Genomic DNA, 15,901 nt, shown 5'->3' with positions numbered 1-15,901 from the left:
AGGCCCTGATTGAAGCTAGCACCATTGAAAGATTTATGATGTGTCTGAAAGATTTACGATATGTCTGAAAGATATGTGACCCATTCTGTCCCTGCCTTGAAGGTGCAGAGAATTGGCTTTCTTGTGGGCTGCGGTATATTTCTGGACTGGAGCAAAGGAGGCCTATCTCGTATCCGTGGCAATTCGCAGCCTAGTCTGGCTGGACCCAGAGTGAAGTGAGAGCTTTAGAGTGGGGGATGGGGAGAGATTTCTTCTGTTCACAAAATCATAAACATGTGCGTTAAGGAATGTTTGCAGTTTCAACAGAGTCTTGCCTGTCCCACCAGAGAGCCTGTTTCAAAACTCAAATCCCTGCAGCTTTATTTATATTTCACAGGTCAAAGGCAAGTGATATTCTTGATGAGGGAGGGGGAGGGGAAAGGATTTTTTTCAGTCTTAAGCTCCCTCCAATAAGCTCTTCTGTTGCTTTTTTAAGAATAATTTTCCTGTCTCCAAGGTGAAGTCTATATTCCCCTAATGAGAATCCGCCTGCTTGATGTGTGCGTCAGCCGTGGCTCCGTGGGTAGCACACTCTCACCTCCGAGTCAGTAGGTTGTGGGTTCGAGCCTCACTCCAAAGACTTTAGCATATAATCCAGGATGACACTCCAGTGCAGTACTGAGGGAGTGCTGCACTGTCTGAGGTGCCAACTTTCGGATGAGACATTAAACTGAGGTCCTGTCTGCCCCCTCGGGTGGACATAAAAGATCCCAGGGTACTGCTTTGAAGAAGAGCTGGGGAGTTCTCCCGGGATCCTGGCCAATATTTATCCCTCGACCAATACCTAAAACAGACGACCTGGTCATTATCACATTGCTGTTTGTGGGATCTTGCTATGCACAAATTGGCTGCTGTGTTTCCTACATCACAACAGTGACCACACTTCAAAAGTAATTGATTGTGTGTGAAACATTTTGGGATTTCCCGAGGTTGTGAAAGGCGCTATATAAATGCAAGTTCCTTCTCCGTTTCTTTTCTCGTCAGAACTCCTGGCCACACGCACCCAGTCAGGTGGCGTGTAAAACCTGTATGCTCAGTGAGTCTCCTGTTGCGTGGGGATCGATGTCCTTTCCTCTCCTAGATGTCGATCACGCTGCCCCAGTGCAATTTAGAAAGTAGATTACCAACAAGGTGCAAGGTACCCCATCCACCACCTTAAACATTCACTCTCTCCACCACCGGCGTACCGTGGCTGCAGTGTGTACCATCTACAAGATGCACTGCAGCAACTCGCTGAGGCTTCGGCAGCACCTCCCAAACCCGCTACCTCCTCGAGAAGGACAAGAGCAGCAGGCGAATGGGAACAGCAGAACCTGCAAGTTCCCCTCCAAGTCACACAGAATCCTGACTTGGAAATATACCGCCGCCCCTTCATCGTTGCTGGGTCAAAATCCTGGATCTCCCTCCCTAACAGCACTGTGGGCGTACCTTCACCACATGGACTGCAGCGGTTCAAGAAGGCAGCTCACCACCACCTTCTCGGGCAACTAGGGATGGGCAATAAATGCTGGCCTTGCCAGCGACGCCCACATCCCAGGAATTAATTTATTTTTTTAAACTACACCAGGACCCAACGGTTACCCTCTGGGACTGAGGGAGGACCCAGGACCTGTGTCCGAGGGATCACTGGGTAATCAATGTTGGCTCCATTATTTCTCCAAACCCTGTTTACAGGCAGCAGTTTAGATTTTAACTGCCTCTTTTCCTACACCGCCCCCCACCCCAGCCCCTTCAGTTTTTTTTTCACCAGATAATCCTGTGTTCAGGACGGTATGGAATGAATGTCTTCTCCTGTTTTCACTTAGCAGCATGAGACGGCTAAAGCCCCGGGGCTGAGTGGCCAGCCACCAACTGTTGTAAATAAGATACAGATGGGGAAATGATGACGTGGAATTGAAGGCCATTTATCGGCCACATTCAGACTTTACTATTTTAATTCGCAGAAAAGATATTAAACAGCCATGCGTGTTTTAATTGAAACTTTTTTTCCTGGTGCTGTTGGCGAGGAGCCGTTCCTGCTGGGAGTGTAGTGTTGGGTTTGACTTCTCTCTACTTGCCTGCCCAGTATCATAAACTAGTCTTCAGGGGAAGTGGGGTTAGTGGGCAGGGAGTAATTGGATCAAGGCTTGCAGATGTAATTCAGCCCCCATTTTAAATCTCACATTTTTGTCCTTATTTTTGTGAATTTTAATTATTTTCAAAATATTAAATAGCAAAACTTAAGGTAATTTATGAAGCAGGCAAGCAGAGTTGTTTGGAGCCCAGAGGTTTCTCTGCAGTACAGGCTGGAACTGAGATGCAAAACTGAGACTCTACAGCACTTCCACTGGCAGGAGGCTGTAACTACAGCATGACATGTTGACATAGGCAGTTCCCGTTATAAAAAGACTCCGGACCCCATGAAGTCTCATGGCTTCAGGTCAAGCATGGTTAAGGAAAACTCCTGCTGATTACCACCCACCGCCCTCCCTCAGCTGATGAATCAGTACTCCTCCATGTTGAACACCACTTGGAAGAAGCACTGAGAGAAACAAGGGCACAGAATGTACTCTGGGTGGGGGACTTCAATGTCCATCACCAAGAGTGGCTCGGTAGCACCACTACTGGCCGAGTCCTGAAGGACATTACTGCTAGTCTGGGCCTGCGGCAGGTGGTGAGTGAACCAACACGAGGGAAAAAGCTACTTGACCTCGCCCTCACCAATCTGCCTGTCGCAGATGCATCTGTCCATGACCGTATTGGTAGCAGTGACCATCGCACAGTCATTGTGGAGACGAAGTCCCATCTTCACATTAAGGACACCCTCCATCGTGTTGTGTGGCACTACCTCTGTACGAAATGGGATAGATTCAGAACCGATCTAGCAGCTCAAAACTGGGCATCCATGAGGCGCTGTGGGCCATTAGCAGCAGCAGAATTGTATTCCACCACAATCTGTAACCTCAAGGCCCGCATATCCTTCACGCTACCATTACCATCAAGCCAAGGGACAAACCCTGGTTCAATAAGGAGTGTAGAAGAGCATGCCAGGAGCAGCACCAGGCGTACCCAAGAATAAGGTGCAAACCTGGGGAAGCTACAAAACAGGACTACATGCATGCTGAAATGCGGAAGCAGCATGCTATAGACAGGGCTAAGCGATCCCACAATCAACGGATCAGATCAAAGCTCTGCAGTCCTGCCACATCCAGTCGTGAATGGCGGTGGACCATTAAACAACTAACGGGAGGAGGAGGCTCCATGAATATCCCCATCTTCAATTCTGGTGGAGCCCAGCATATGAGTGCAAAAGACAAGGCTGAAGCATTTGCAACCATCTTCAGCCAGAAGTGCTGAGTGGATGATCCATATCAGCCTACTCCTGAGGTTCCCACCATCACAGAAGCCACTCTTCAGCCAATTCAATTCACACCACATGATATCAAGAAACGGCTGAGAACACTGGATACAGCAAAGGCTATGGGCCCCGACAACATCCCGGCTATCGTGCTGAAGACTTGTGCTCCAGAACTAGCCGCACCTCTAGCCAAGCTGTTCCAGTGCAGCTACAACACTGGCATCTATCCGACAATGTGGAAAACTGCTCATGTATGTCCTGTCCACAAAAAGCAGGACAAATCCAACCCGGCCAATTACCGCCCCATCAGTCTACTCTCAATCGTCAGCAAAGTGATGGAAGGTGTCATTGACAGTGCTATCAAGTGGCACTTACCAAAAACCTGCTCACTGATGCCCAGTTTGCGTTCCGCGAAGACCACTCTGTTCCCGACCTCATTACAGCCTTGGTCCAAACATGGACAAAGGAGCTGAATTCCAGAGGTGAGGTGAGAGTGACTGCCCTTGACATCAAGGCAGCATTTGACTGAATGTGCCATCAAGGAGTCCTAGTAAAATTTAAGTCAATGGGGATTGGAGGGAAAACTCCACTGGTTGGAGTCATACCTAGCACAAAGGAAGATGCTTGTCATTGTTGGAGGCCAATCATCTCAGCCCCAGGGCATTGCTGGAGGAGTTCTCCAGGGCAGTGTCCTAGGCCCAACCATCTTCAGCTGCTTCATCAATGACCTTCCCTCCAACATAAGGTCAGAAATGGGGATGTTCATTGATGACTGCACAGTGTTCAGTGCCATTCACAACTCCTCAGATAATGAAGCAGTCCATGCCCGCATGCAACAAGACCTGGATGACGTTCAGGCTTGGGCTGATAAGTGACAGTTAACATTTGCGCCACAGAAGTGCCAGGCAATGACTACCTCCAACAAACGAGAGTCTAACCACCGCCTCTTGACATTCAACGGCATTACCGTCGCTGAATCCCACACCATCAACATCCTGGGGGTCACCATTGACAAGAATACTGTGGCAACAACAGTAGGTCAGAGGCTGGGTATTCTGTGGTGAGTGTCTCACCTTCTGACTCCCCAAAGCCTTTCCACCATTTACAAAGCACAAGTCAGGAGTGTAATGAAATACTTCCCACTTGCCTGGATGAGTGCAGCTCCAACAACACTCAAGAAGCTCGACGCCATCCAGGACAAAGCTGCCCACTTGATTAGCAGCCCGTCCACCACTTTAAACATTCACTCCCTCCACCACCGGCGCACCGTGGCTGCCGTGTGTACTGTCTACAAGATGCACTGCAACAACCCGCCAAGGCTTCTATGGCAGCACCTCCCAAACCCGCGACCTCTTCCACCTAGAAGGACAAGGGCAGCAGGCGCATGGGAACACCACCACCTCCAAGTTCCCCTCCAAGTCACACACCATCCTGACTTAGAAGTATATCGGCTGTTCCTTCATCGTCGCTGGGTCAAAATCCTGGAACTCCCTCCCTAACAGCGCTGTGGGAGCACCTTCACCACACGGACTGCAGCGGTTCAAGAAGGCGGCTCACCACCACCTTCTCGAGGGCAATTAGGGATGGGCAATAAATGCTGGCCTTGCCAATGACACCCACATCCCATAAAAGAATTTTTTTAAAAAGGACATAGGAATTTATAATGGCAAAGTTGACTGGAAGTTTGTGCAGATTTTTAATGTATTGATTCGTGATGAGGTCCAAGCATGAAAAATTATTTGATTTTGAATTAATCCATTTATTAAAATATTGCCAAATGTAGCAGCGTGACTTTTAACTGAGCCAGTTTCTGCTCGGCACCAGGGCCTGAAAGCAGTGAGATGCAGAGGAGGAGTGAAGGGCAGTTTCTCAGAGGGGCTGGCAGTGGGTAGCGGTGTCCAACAGCGTTCTGTTCTGGGACCACTTCTGTTCACTGTACATCAATGATTTGGATATGAGGCCAGAGGGAGCCGGGTCACAATTTGTAGACCAGGGAAAGCGCTGAGGGGATACCTGATGAGACGGTGGAATTCAATGTCGGGAACTGTGTGGTGGTAAATTTTGGTTATAAGAAGTAACAATTATGCTTTGAATGGGGAAAAGCTGCACGCTGGTGGCGGGGGGAGAGAGCTGGTGGCGGGGGCTGGGCGCTGGTGGCGGGAGAGAGAGCTGGGTGCTGGTGGGGGGGTGAGCTGGTGGCGGGGGTGTGGGGAGCTGGGCGCTGGTGGGGGGGGGTGGGCGCTGGTGGGGGGGTGGGCGCTGGTGGGGGGGGTGCTGGTGGGGGAGAGCTGGTGGCGGGGGTGGGGAGAGCTGGTGGTGGAGAGCTGGTGGCGGGGGGGTGGGGAGCTGGGCGCTGGCGGCGAGGAGAGCTGGGGGGGGGCGGGGAAGCTGGTGGCGGGGAGAGAGCTGGGCGCTGGTGGTGGGGGAGAGTTGGGCACGGGGGGGGAAGAGTTGGGCACGGGGGGTGGAGCTGGGCACGGGGGTGGAGAGAGCTGGTGGCGGGGGGAGAGAGCTGGGCGCTGGTGGCGGGGAGAGAGCAGAGAGCTGGGCATTGGTGCCAGGGGGAGCGAGCTGGGCATTGGTGCCGGGGGGAGAGAGCTGGGCGCTGGTGGTGGAAGAGTTGGACGCTGCTGTGTTGTGGGGAGGGGGTGGGGGGAATATGCTGGGTGCTGCTGGGGAAAAGCTGCTGTGTTCTGGACGAATATAGGGATTTGGTGGGTTCCGATTCACAAGACTTCAAAAGCAGCATCTCGAGTGGATAAGGCCATAAAAATAGCTCATTAGTAACTCGGAGCTAATGGGCAAGGAGAATGTGTTGGAACGGAAAGCTTTCACTCTTGTTATTTTGAAGCCTGATTCAGAGTCACAGCGAGTGTGTACTTGCCTCAGACATGCAGTGGATCAGTGGAGAATCTGAATAATGCGGAGCCAGTCTCCCTGAAACAACAGCTGCATCAAGAATTACAACTGGGAAACAGGCCAATCGGCCCAACCAGTCGGTGCTGGTGCTTATCCTCCGCAGGAGCAGAGTCCTAATCCCGTGTATCCGCCCTGTTCCCATACCCCTTTATTCCCCTTTTGTAGCAAGACATATAGAATATAAAAGTGGAGATGTAATGGTGAATCTATATAAAACCTCAGTAAGTCCACAGTTCGAGCACTTTGGGCTCCACACTATAGGGAAGATGTTGAGGTGATGGATAGGGTACAGCACAGACTCACTAGGTTGCTACCTACTGTGAGGAAATACAAATATGACAAAAGACATAAATTGGGGCTGTTCTCATTACAGCAGAAGCGATTGTGGGCTGATTTGATAGAGGTGTTTAAATTATGAAAGGTTGGGACAGGGTAGATAGGAACAGATTGTTTCTAGTGATTGAGGGGTCTAGAACGAGAGGAAATAGATACCACATTAAATGGAAGAGATTTGGGGCAGCGAGCAGGAGAAACTTTTTGCACAGGGTTGTGAGGCTGTGGAATCACGACTGGAGTTAATGATTGAAGCAGAGACTATTTATGAACAGGTTCGATAAGTGGTTGAGGGACAAGGGGAATAAAGGGATATGGGAACAGGGCGGGTACATGGGATTAGGCCTGTGTCCCAGTTGTAATTCTTGATGCAGCTGTTGTTTCAGGGAGACTGGCTCTGCATTATTCAGATTCTCTGCTGATCCTCTGCATGTCTGAGGCAAGTGCACACTCGCTGTGACTCTGTGAATCAGGCTTCAAAATATCAAGAGTAAAAGACTCACAGGTAGCTTTCTGTTCCAGCACATTCTCCTTTGCCCATTAGCTCTGCGTTAGTCTGGTATCTGCTGATGTGGAAAGGTCGGCAGTGAACTGAAGTCTGCCGCCATTTTAAAAAACAGATGTTCTCAGAGAATCCAAATCCGTGAGCTGGCAAGTACTCCCCCTTCTGGCTTCAGGTTTTCTTTAACCCTGTGCTGGGACACTAGTCCTGGAATTTCTAACCCGGTGACTTCCCAATCTCTTGGGCAGAAGCACTGAATGGAGATGAAACATTTCCTCCTCTCTCTCTCTCTCTCTCTCTCTCTCTCTCTCTCCCCCTTCCCAGATTAGAAGGGAGCGCAAGTGAGCTGACCACTGGCAGTGTCTGGGAGCAGGTTGTACATCACGCCTCAGCTGGAGGATGGTGTGTGCTGCACGGGCACAGGTGTAGTGAAGGTGCTGCCAGGTAGCAACACAAGCTGCTGTTTGACCAGATTCAGCTTTGGGACCATGTATTAATCTGTTTAGCTGCCATTAATCGGCAGATATTAACCACTGACGGAAGGTCAAAGTTACCGTTTATATAACCCAGGCTGGAAAATTGCATTTTCTTTCAGTCACAACTATGGAAAAACGTACAACATCGTCCTGGGATCTGGTCAAGTAGTCATGGGGATGGACATAGGCCTCACAAGTATGTGCGTTGAAGAGAAACGGACCATCATTATCCCACCTCACTTGGGTTATGGAGAGAGGGGAGTTGGTACGTAAGAAACTACTGATATTGTTGAGGTTAGAAACCTTTAAATATAAGAACACAGGCCACGGACTTTGGTTGTTTATAGCTCGATAATTGGTTAGAAGCATGATTGAACTCGGCGAAAACTCAGAACTGTAACTGAATTTATTTGTGGCTTCTGCTGTCAAAGTTCCAGTGTTGACTAGTCGCTCACAGTGCCAGTCACAAAGTCTAAAAATCGGGATCGCAACTGTGATGGCCATTTACCATAGAATCATAGAATAGTACAGCACAGAAGGAGGCCATTCGGCCCATCGAGTCTGCGCCGTCTCTTTTGAAGAACAATCCAGTTAGTCCCACTCCCCCGCTCTTACCCCATCTCCCTGCAATTGTTTCTCCTTCAAGTATTTATCCAGTTCCCTGATGAAGGCTGCTATTGAATCTGTATCCACCCTAACAGGCTGGATAATAAAACTGAGTTATGTTTTGTAGTATTATAGGTTGTATTGATGTACAATGCTAGAGTTCTCGGATAGTGTGGCCACACCTAAAATTAGAGTTTACTGTCAAGTCAGAGAAGTTTCTGAATGTTGGCAGCACTAGAATCTAGAATTGCCCATTTCTGATATTTTCCCCTCCCCACCATCACTACATTAGGACCCCTCCCTGTAATAGCAAAAGGTCCTCTGAACAATCTACATCTCTGGAGAGAGAAACAGAGTTAACGTTTCAGGTCGATGATCTTTCGTCGGACGAAGGGTCTTTGACCTGAGACGTTGACTCTGTTTCTCTCTCCACCGATGCTGCCTGGCCTGCTGAGTTTTTCCAGCGTTTTCTGTTGTTATTTCGGATTTCCAGCATCTGCAGTATTTTGCTATCAATCTGTATCTCTGTCTTGTGCGTTCCAGTGAATCCCTATCGGACATACAGGTTGAGGTGAGCCGTTCTCTGATCACCGTGACGAACTGTTGGGACATAAATGACACTTTGGAGAGTGAAGTGAGGAGAATATTGCTGGTCTAAACACTGTGACTCTATCTTACAGCAGGGGAGGTACCAGGCAGCGCTGTGCTCATTTTTGACGTTGAGCTGATCGAACTGGTCGCAGGTCTCCCAGAGGGTTATATGTTCATTTGGAATGGAGACGTATCACCAGATCTCTTTCAAGAGATGGACAATGACAAAAACAAGGAAGTCAGTCAGGAGGAGGTAAGGTTAATAATTGTTTTTAATGAAGAAACACCATAGACTCGAGGGGTGAGGGGGAAAGGGGAGGTGTGGGGCGTGTTGGGGAGTGTGTGCAAGAAGGGGTGTCGGGGAGGTGGAGGGTGGATGTGGCTGTGGGGGGGGGGGGCGTGAGGGAGGGGATGTACGGGATCGTGGCGTGTGTGGGAGGGAGGGGGCATGGGATGAGAGGGTTGGTGTGGGGGGCATGGGGTGAGAGGGTTGGTGTGGGGGGCATGGGGTGAGGGTTGGTGTGGGGGGCATGGGATGAGAGGGTTGGTGTGGGGGGCATGGGGTGAGGGTGGGTTGGTGTGGGGGGCATGGGGTGAGTGGGTTGGGGGGCATGAGGTGAGGGTGGGTTGGTGTGGGGGCATGAGGTGAGGGTGGGTTGGTGTGGGGGCATGGGGTGAGGATGGGTTGGTGTGGGGGCATGGGGTGAGGGTGGCATGGGGTGAGGGTGGGTTGGTGTGGGGGGCATGGGGTGAGGGTGGGTTTGTGTGGGGGCATGGGGTGAGGGTGGGTTGGTGTGGGGGGCATGGGGTGAGGGTGGGTTGGTGTGGGGGCATGGGGTGAGGGTGGGTTGGGGTGGGGGCATGGGGTGAGGGTGGGTTGGTGTGGGAGCATGGAGTGAGGGAGGGTTGGTGTGGGAGGGGGCATGGGGTGAGGGTTGGTGTGGGGCATGGAGTGAGGATGGGTTGGGGTGGGGGTGAGGGAGGGGGCATGGGGTGAGAGGGTTGGTGTGGGGGGCATGGGGTGAGGGTGGGTTGGTGTGGGGGCATGGGGTGAGGGTGGGTTGGTGTGGGAGGGGGCATGGGGTGAGAGGGTTGGTGTGGGGGGCATGGGGTGAGGGTGGGTTGGTGTGGGGGCATGGGGTGAGGGTGGGTTGGTGTGGGAGGGGGCATGGGGTGAGAGGGTTGGTGTGGGGGGCATGGAGTGAGGATGGGTTGGTGGGGTGAGGGTTGGTGTGGGGGGCATGGAGTGAGGATGGGTTGGTGTGGGGGGCATGGGGTGGGGGCGGGTTGGTGTAGGGGCATGGGGTGAGGGAGGGTTGGTGTAGGGGCATGGGGTGAGGGAGGGTTGGTGTAGGGGCATGGGGTGGGGGAGGGTTGGTGTGGGGGCATGGGGTGAGGGAGGGGGCATGGGGTGAGGGAGGTTGAACTTTCACAAACGATCAGTGGAAATCCTGGCGAAATGGTGTAAACGGCTTTTGGTTAATAGACACTGTGGGTTTGGTGCGATGTTTATGGGGAGTGTGCTTTGACTCCGTGGTACCACTCTCGCTTCTGAGCCGGAAGGTTATGGGTTCGAGTCCCACTCCGGATAGTCTGAATGACTCGAGTTCTGGCCTCTGAATACTGGGGTGACATCCAGTGGCGTGCTGACATCCGATGGGAGTGGAATGGCCCCCATTAGATCTAGCCGCTTCTGCTGGGAGAGGGTTGTGATTCAGGGTAATGAATTGTCCACGTTAAAAAGTGTCGTCGTTACAGAAACAACCCAGAGTGCGAGCTGCTGGGTGTTAAAACAGTGGGCTGCCTCGGAGGAGGAGGAAGAAATGATGTTTTTTCCGGTCTGTGCGCTCACTGAAGCTCAGTTAATGATATTGTCAAATGTTATTCCAGTCTTTCCAAAGATAATACGTGGCAGGGTATCGTTCAGAGAATGGCGAATGTAATATTCATCCTGCCAAAACACACTATTCTCTCAGCTAGAAATATAAGAGGAAGAACATTCCAGTGGGAGTGATTGATATTCCTAGTCTATGTTTGGGTCTCTTTCCATTAGTAATTTTGTGTGTTTATCAAGGAGGGAAGCTAAGGTTCGAGAGTAGAACATTAACTATGTCGATACCCAGTCTCCGCATCAAGCAGTCCTAGGTCAGATATAGGGAAGAGTAAACCGAGTGAGATATAACGAGGTTAGACACTGTGCCCCTCCCCCATTGGTTCAGTGATTCGCTGTGCGGTACAGATCAGGAAGGAGTTCAGTTAGATTGACATTCTGTGCCGAGTTGCTTGATGGGTCAACAGTAAAGAAAGAACTTGCATTTATACAGCGCCTTTCACAAACTCGGGATATCCCAAAGTGCTTTACAACCAATGAAGTGCTTTTTTTTTGAACTACTGGATGGGCAGAAATTTCCTCCAACTAAATATTGGGAAGACCAAAGCCATTGTTTTCAGTCCTCGCCACAAACACCGTTCCCTGGAGGCTGAACCAGACTGTTCACAACCTTGGTGTCATATTTGACCCAGAGATGAACTTCTGACCACATTCTCTTTGCCCATTAGCTCTGCGTTAGTCTGGTATCTGCTGATGCGGAAAGGTCAGCATGTGAACTGAAGCCTGCCACCATTTAAAAAATAGATTTAACAGGTTAAGCAGTGCCTTGATTTTAAAATTCTCATGCTTGTTTTCAAATCCCTCCGTGGCCTCGCCACTCCCTATCTCTGTAATCTTTTCCAGCCCTACGACCCTCCCAAGATATCTGGGAGGGATTTGAAAACGAGGACAAGAATTTTGAAATCGAGGCGCTGCTTAACCAGGAGCCAATGTAGATCAGCGAGCACAGGGGTGATGGGTGAACGGGACTTGGTGCGAGTTAGGACACGAGCAGCAGTGTTTTGGATGACCTCAAGTTTACTTAGGGTAGAATGTGGGAGGCCGGCCAGGAGTGCGTTGGAATAGTCGAGTCTAGAGGTAACAAAGGCATGGATGGGGGTTTCAGCAGCTGATGAGCTGAGGCAGGGGCGGAGTCGGGCGATGTTAGAGGTGGAAGTAGGCGGTCTTAGTTATGTCGCGGATATGTAGTTGGAAGCTCATTTCAGGGTCAAATATGACACCAAGGTTGCGAGCAGTGTGGTTCAGCCTCAGACAGATGTTGGGGAGAGGGATGGAGTCGGTGGCGAGGGAACGGAGTTTTTGGCGGGGCCCAAAGACAATGGCTTCGGTCTTCCCAATATTTAGTTGGAGGAAATTTCTGCTCATCCAGAACTGGATGTCGGACAAGCAGTCTGACAATTTAGAGACAGTGGAGGGGTTGAGAGAAATGGTAGTGAGGTAGAGCGTACACGTGGAAACTGACACTGTGTTTTCAGATGATGATGCCGAGGGGCAGCATGTAGATGAGAAATAGGAAGGGGTCCAAGCATAGATCCTTGGGGAACACCAAAGGTAACGATGCGGGAGACTTGCATTTATATAGCACCATTCATGACCACCGGACGTCCCAAAGCGCTTTACAGTCAATTAAGTACTTTTTGAAGTGTAGTCACTTTTGTATGGTAGGAAATGCGGCAGCCAATTTGTGCACAGCAAGCTCCCACAAAAAGCAATGTGATAATGACCAGATAATCTGTTTTAGATGTTGATTGAGGGATAAATATTGGCCAGGACACCGGGGATAACACCCCTGCTCTTCTTCGAAATAGTGCCATGGGATCTTTTACATTCGCCTGAGAGAGCAGACGGGGCCTCGGTTTAATGTCTCATCCGAAAGATGGCACCTCCGACGGTGCAGCACTCACTCCAGTGCAGTACTGAGGATCAGCCTAGATTTTTGTGCTCAAGCGTCTGGTTGAACCCACAACTGACACAGACGCAAGGGTGCTACCAGCTGACCCACAGCTGACATTAAAGAGAAGCCATTGCAGGTGATTCTCTGGCTACGATTAGATAGATAAGAATGGAACCAGGCGAGTGCAGTCCCACCCAGCTGGACGACGGTGGAGAGGCGTTGGAGGGGAATGGTGTGGTCAACCGGGTCAAAGGCTGCAGACAGATCAAGAAGGACGAGAAGGGATAGGTTACATTTGTCACAGTCACATAGGTGTCATTTGTGTCTTTGATAAGAGCCGTTTCGGTACTGTGGCAGGGCGGAAACGTGATTGGAGGGATTCAAGCATGGAGTTCTGGGAAAGATGGGCACGGATTTGGGAGGCAGCAATACGTTCAAGGACTTTGGAGAGGAAAGGGAGGTTGGAGATGGGGCGGTAATTTGCAAGGATGGAGAGGGGTGGTGATGGGGACAGTACTTGAGGAGAGAACTGCTAACGATATCAGCTAACGTGGGAGCCAGAAAAGGAAGTTGGGTGGTCAGCGGTTTAGTGGGAATAGGGTCGAGGGAGCAGAAAGTGGGTCTCGTGGAAAAGATGAGCTCGGAGAAGGCATGAGGGGAGATCGGAGAGAAACTGGAGAAAGATGCAAATTCAGGGCTAGGGCAGGGGGAACCTTAGAAGAAGTTTGGCCCAGTGGGCTAGGGGAAGGAAGGGAAGTGGCAAAGGCAGCTGAACGGATAGTTTCAATCTTAGAGACCAAGAAGTCCATGAGCTCCTCACACTTGTTGGAGGTGAGGGTGGAGGAGACAGGGGAGAGAGGGGTTTAAGAAGACGGTTTGCAGTAGAGAAAAGAAGCTGGGGGTTATCTTGGCATTCCAGAATGATCATAGAATCATAGAAATTTACGGCACAGAAGGAGGCCATTCAGTCCATTGTGTCTGTGCCGGCCGAAAAAGAGCTATCCAGCCTAATCCCACTTTCCAGCTCGTGGACCATAGCCTTGCAGGTTGCAGCACTTCGAGTGCATATCCAAGTACTTTTTAAATGTGATTTAGGCTTCTGCCTCTACCACCCTTTCAGGCAGTGAGTTCCAGATCCCCACCATTTAAATCTATGCCCCCTGGTTATTGACCTCTCTGCTAAGGGAAATAAGTCCTTCCTATCCACTCTATCTCGGCCTCTCATAATTTTATACACCTCAATCAAGTCTCCCCTCAGCCTCCTCTGTTCCAAAGAAAACAACCCCAGCCTATCCAATCTTTCCTCATTGCTAACATTCTCCAGTCCTGGCAACATCCTCGTAAATCTCCTCTGCACCCTCTCTGGTGCAAACACACCTTTCCTGTAATGTGGTGACCAGAACTGTATTCAGTACCCTAGCTGTGGCCTAACTAGTGCTTAATACATAATCTCCCTGCTCTTATATTCTATGCCTCGGCTAATAAAGGAAAGCATCCCTTATGCCTTCTTAACCACCTAATCTACCTGTCCTTCAGGGATCTGTGGACATGCACTCCAAGGTCTCTATATTTCTCAGTATCCTACCATTTATTATGCATTCCCTTACCATGTTAGCACTCCCCAAATGCATTACTTCACACTTCTCCGGATTGAAATCCATTTGCCACTTTTCTGCCCACCTGACCAGTCCATTGATATCTTCCTGCAGTCTGTAGCTTTCTTCCTCACTCTCAACCACACAGCCAATTTTTTTTTTATCATCTGCAAACTTCTTAATCATACTTCCTACATTGAAGTCTAGATCATTGATATATACCACAAAAAGCAAGGGACCCAGTACTGAGCCCTGCAGAACCCCACTGGAAACAGCCTTCCAGTCACAAAAACACCTGTCGACTATTACCCTCTGCTTCCTGCCATGGTGCCAATTTTGGATCAAACTTGCCACTTTCCCTTAGATCCTCTGCTATTTCCTCCCTTGCTTCTCTTAACAGCCTGGGATACATTTCATCTGGGCCTGGTGATTTATCTACTTTCAAAGGTGCTAAACCCCTTAATAGTTTCCGTCAGGGCCATGATGTCGATGCAATCATCCCCTCTATGTTTATCTCGTCTAATGTTTCACATTCCTCTTCCTTAACTACAAAGTCTGCATCATCCCTCTCTTATAAAGAAAGACGCAAACCATTCATTAAGAACCATACCCACGTCTTCCACCTCGACAAACAAGTTACCTTTTTGGTCTCTAATAGGCCCTACTCTTTCTTTAGTTACCCTCTTGCTCATATTTATAAAACATCTTTGAGTTTTCCTTGATTTTTAACTTGCCAATATTTTTTCATGCCGTCTCTTTGCTTTCCTAATTTCCTTTTTAATTTCACCCCTGCACTTTCTATACTCCTAGGCTTTCTGCAGTATTTAGCTCTTGGTATCTGACATAAGCTTCTATTTTTTGCCTTATCCTACCTTGTATGCCCCTTGGCATCCAATGATCCTGGAATAGTGAGCAGTTTTGGCAGACGAGAGCAGGACCCGATATTGCTTTGTGGTCCAGCCAGACCTGGCGGTGAATGGCTAAACCAGTTGTCCGCCACATCCGTTCCAAGTCTGTGTCCCTTGGACTTAAGGGAGCGGAGATGAGGGCCGTACTAGGGGTAATGGCCAGGGTGAGAGAGAGTAATGGTTTTAATAGGGATTAGGGCGGTGAAGGTGTGGTTGAGCAGATCAGTAGCTGCAGAAATGTCATGATGAATGGAGGGCCAAAGGCTGGACAGTTGGGATTTTGTAAGTGCAGTTGTGAGTTGGGAAGTGAGTTTTTTCCCAGGGGCAGACACAGAAGGAAGTAGGGTTGAGGAGGGCGGGAGGGGGATGTGGGTGGAGAGCGACACAAGGAAGTGGTCAGAGATAGCCATGTCTGATTGACACGATGGGAGTAGCGAGGCCACGTGAGATGACAAGGTCAAGGGGGTGGCTGTGAATAGGGGTTGGGGAGTTTACATGGAGGGAGAGATTGAGGGAGGATAGGAGGGTGAGGGTGGATAGGAGGGCAGTGAACTAGGAGGAGAGAGTGCATGATGAATTGAGATGAAGGTTGAAGTTGCTTGGCGCAGAGGCTGAGGGAAGAAAGCAGTGAAGATATCTCGGTGATAAAAATTTTATGGTACTTGGGTGGGCGGTAGAGAACGAGAATTTTAAATGAGAGGGGAGAGGGGTGGAACAAGGTAAGATCTTCAAAGGAGGAGAAAGTGCCAGAGGAGTAGGGGGACAGACCAAGGTGTGATTTGGTGATGAGAGTCACACCGCCACCACGGC

The 15,901-nt window shown here is 50.0% G+C and overlaps 1 protein-coding gene across 2 annotated transcripts in view; it reads left to right on the top strand.

Moving 5' to 3' along the window:
• fkbp9 (FKBP prolyl isomerase 9) overlaps window positions 1-15,901 on the top strand; it is a 32,502-nt gene that overhangs the window by 9,738 nt on the left and 6,863 nt on the right. The window contains exons 8-9 of one of the 2 annotated variants that reach the window (XM_085993747.1): window positions 7,726-7,871; window positions 8,896-9,056. In XM_085993747.1, the coding sequence (XP_085849873.1) occupies window positions 7,726-7,871; window positions 8,896-9,056 (307 nt within the window). Of the gene's footprint in view, window positions 1-7,725; window positions 7,872-8,892; window positions 9,057-15,901 lie in introns of both variants that reach the window. The other variant, XM_085993746.1, reaches the window with a different exon arrangement.

This window comes from Somniosus microcephalus, chromosome 7 (assembly GCF_052327205.1).
Source record: "Somniosus microcephalus isolate GS21.2 chromosome 7, FLI_Smic_1.0, whole genome shotgun sequence".
NCBI classification, from domain to species: Eukaryota; Metazoa; Chordata; class Chondrichthyes; order Squaliformes; family Somniosidae; genus Somniosus; species Somniosus microcephalus.
The sequence above is the reverse complement of the archived record's forward strand: the minus strand, read 5'-3'. Positions and strand labels throughout refer to the sequence as shown.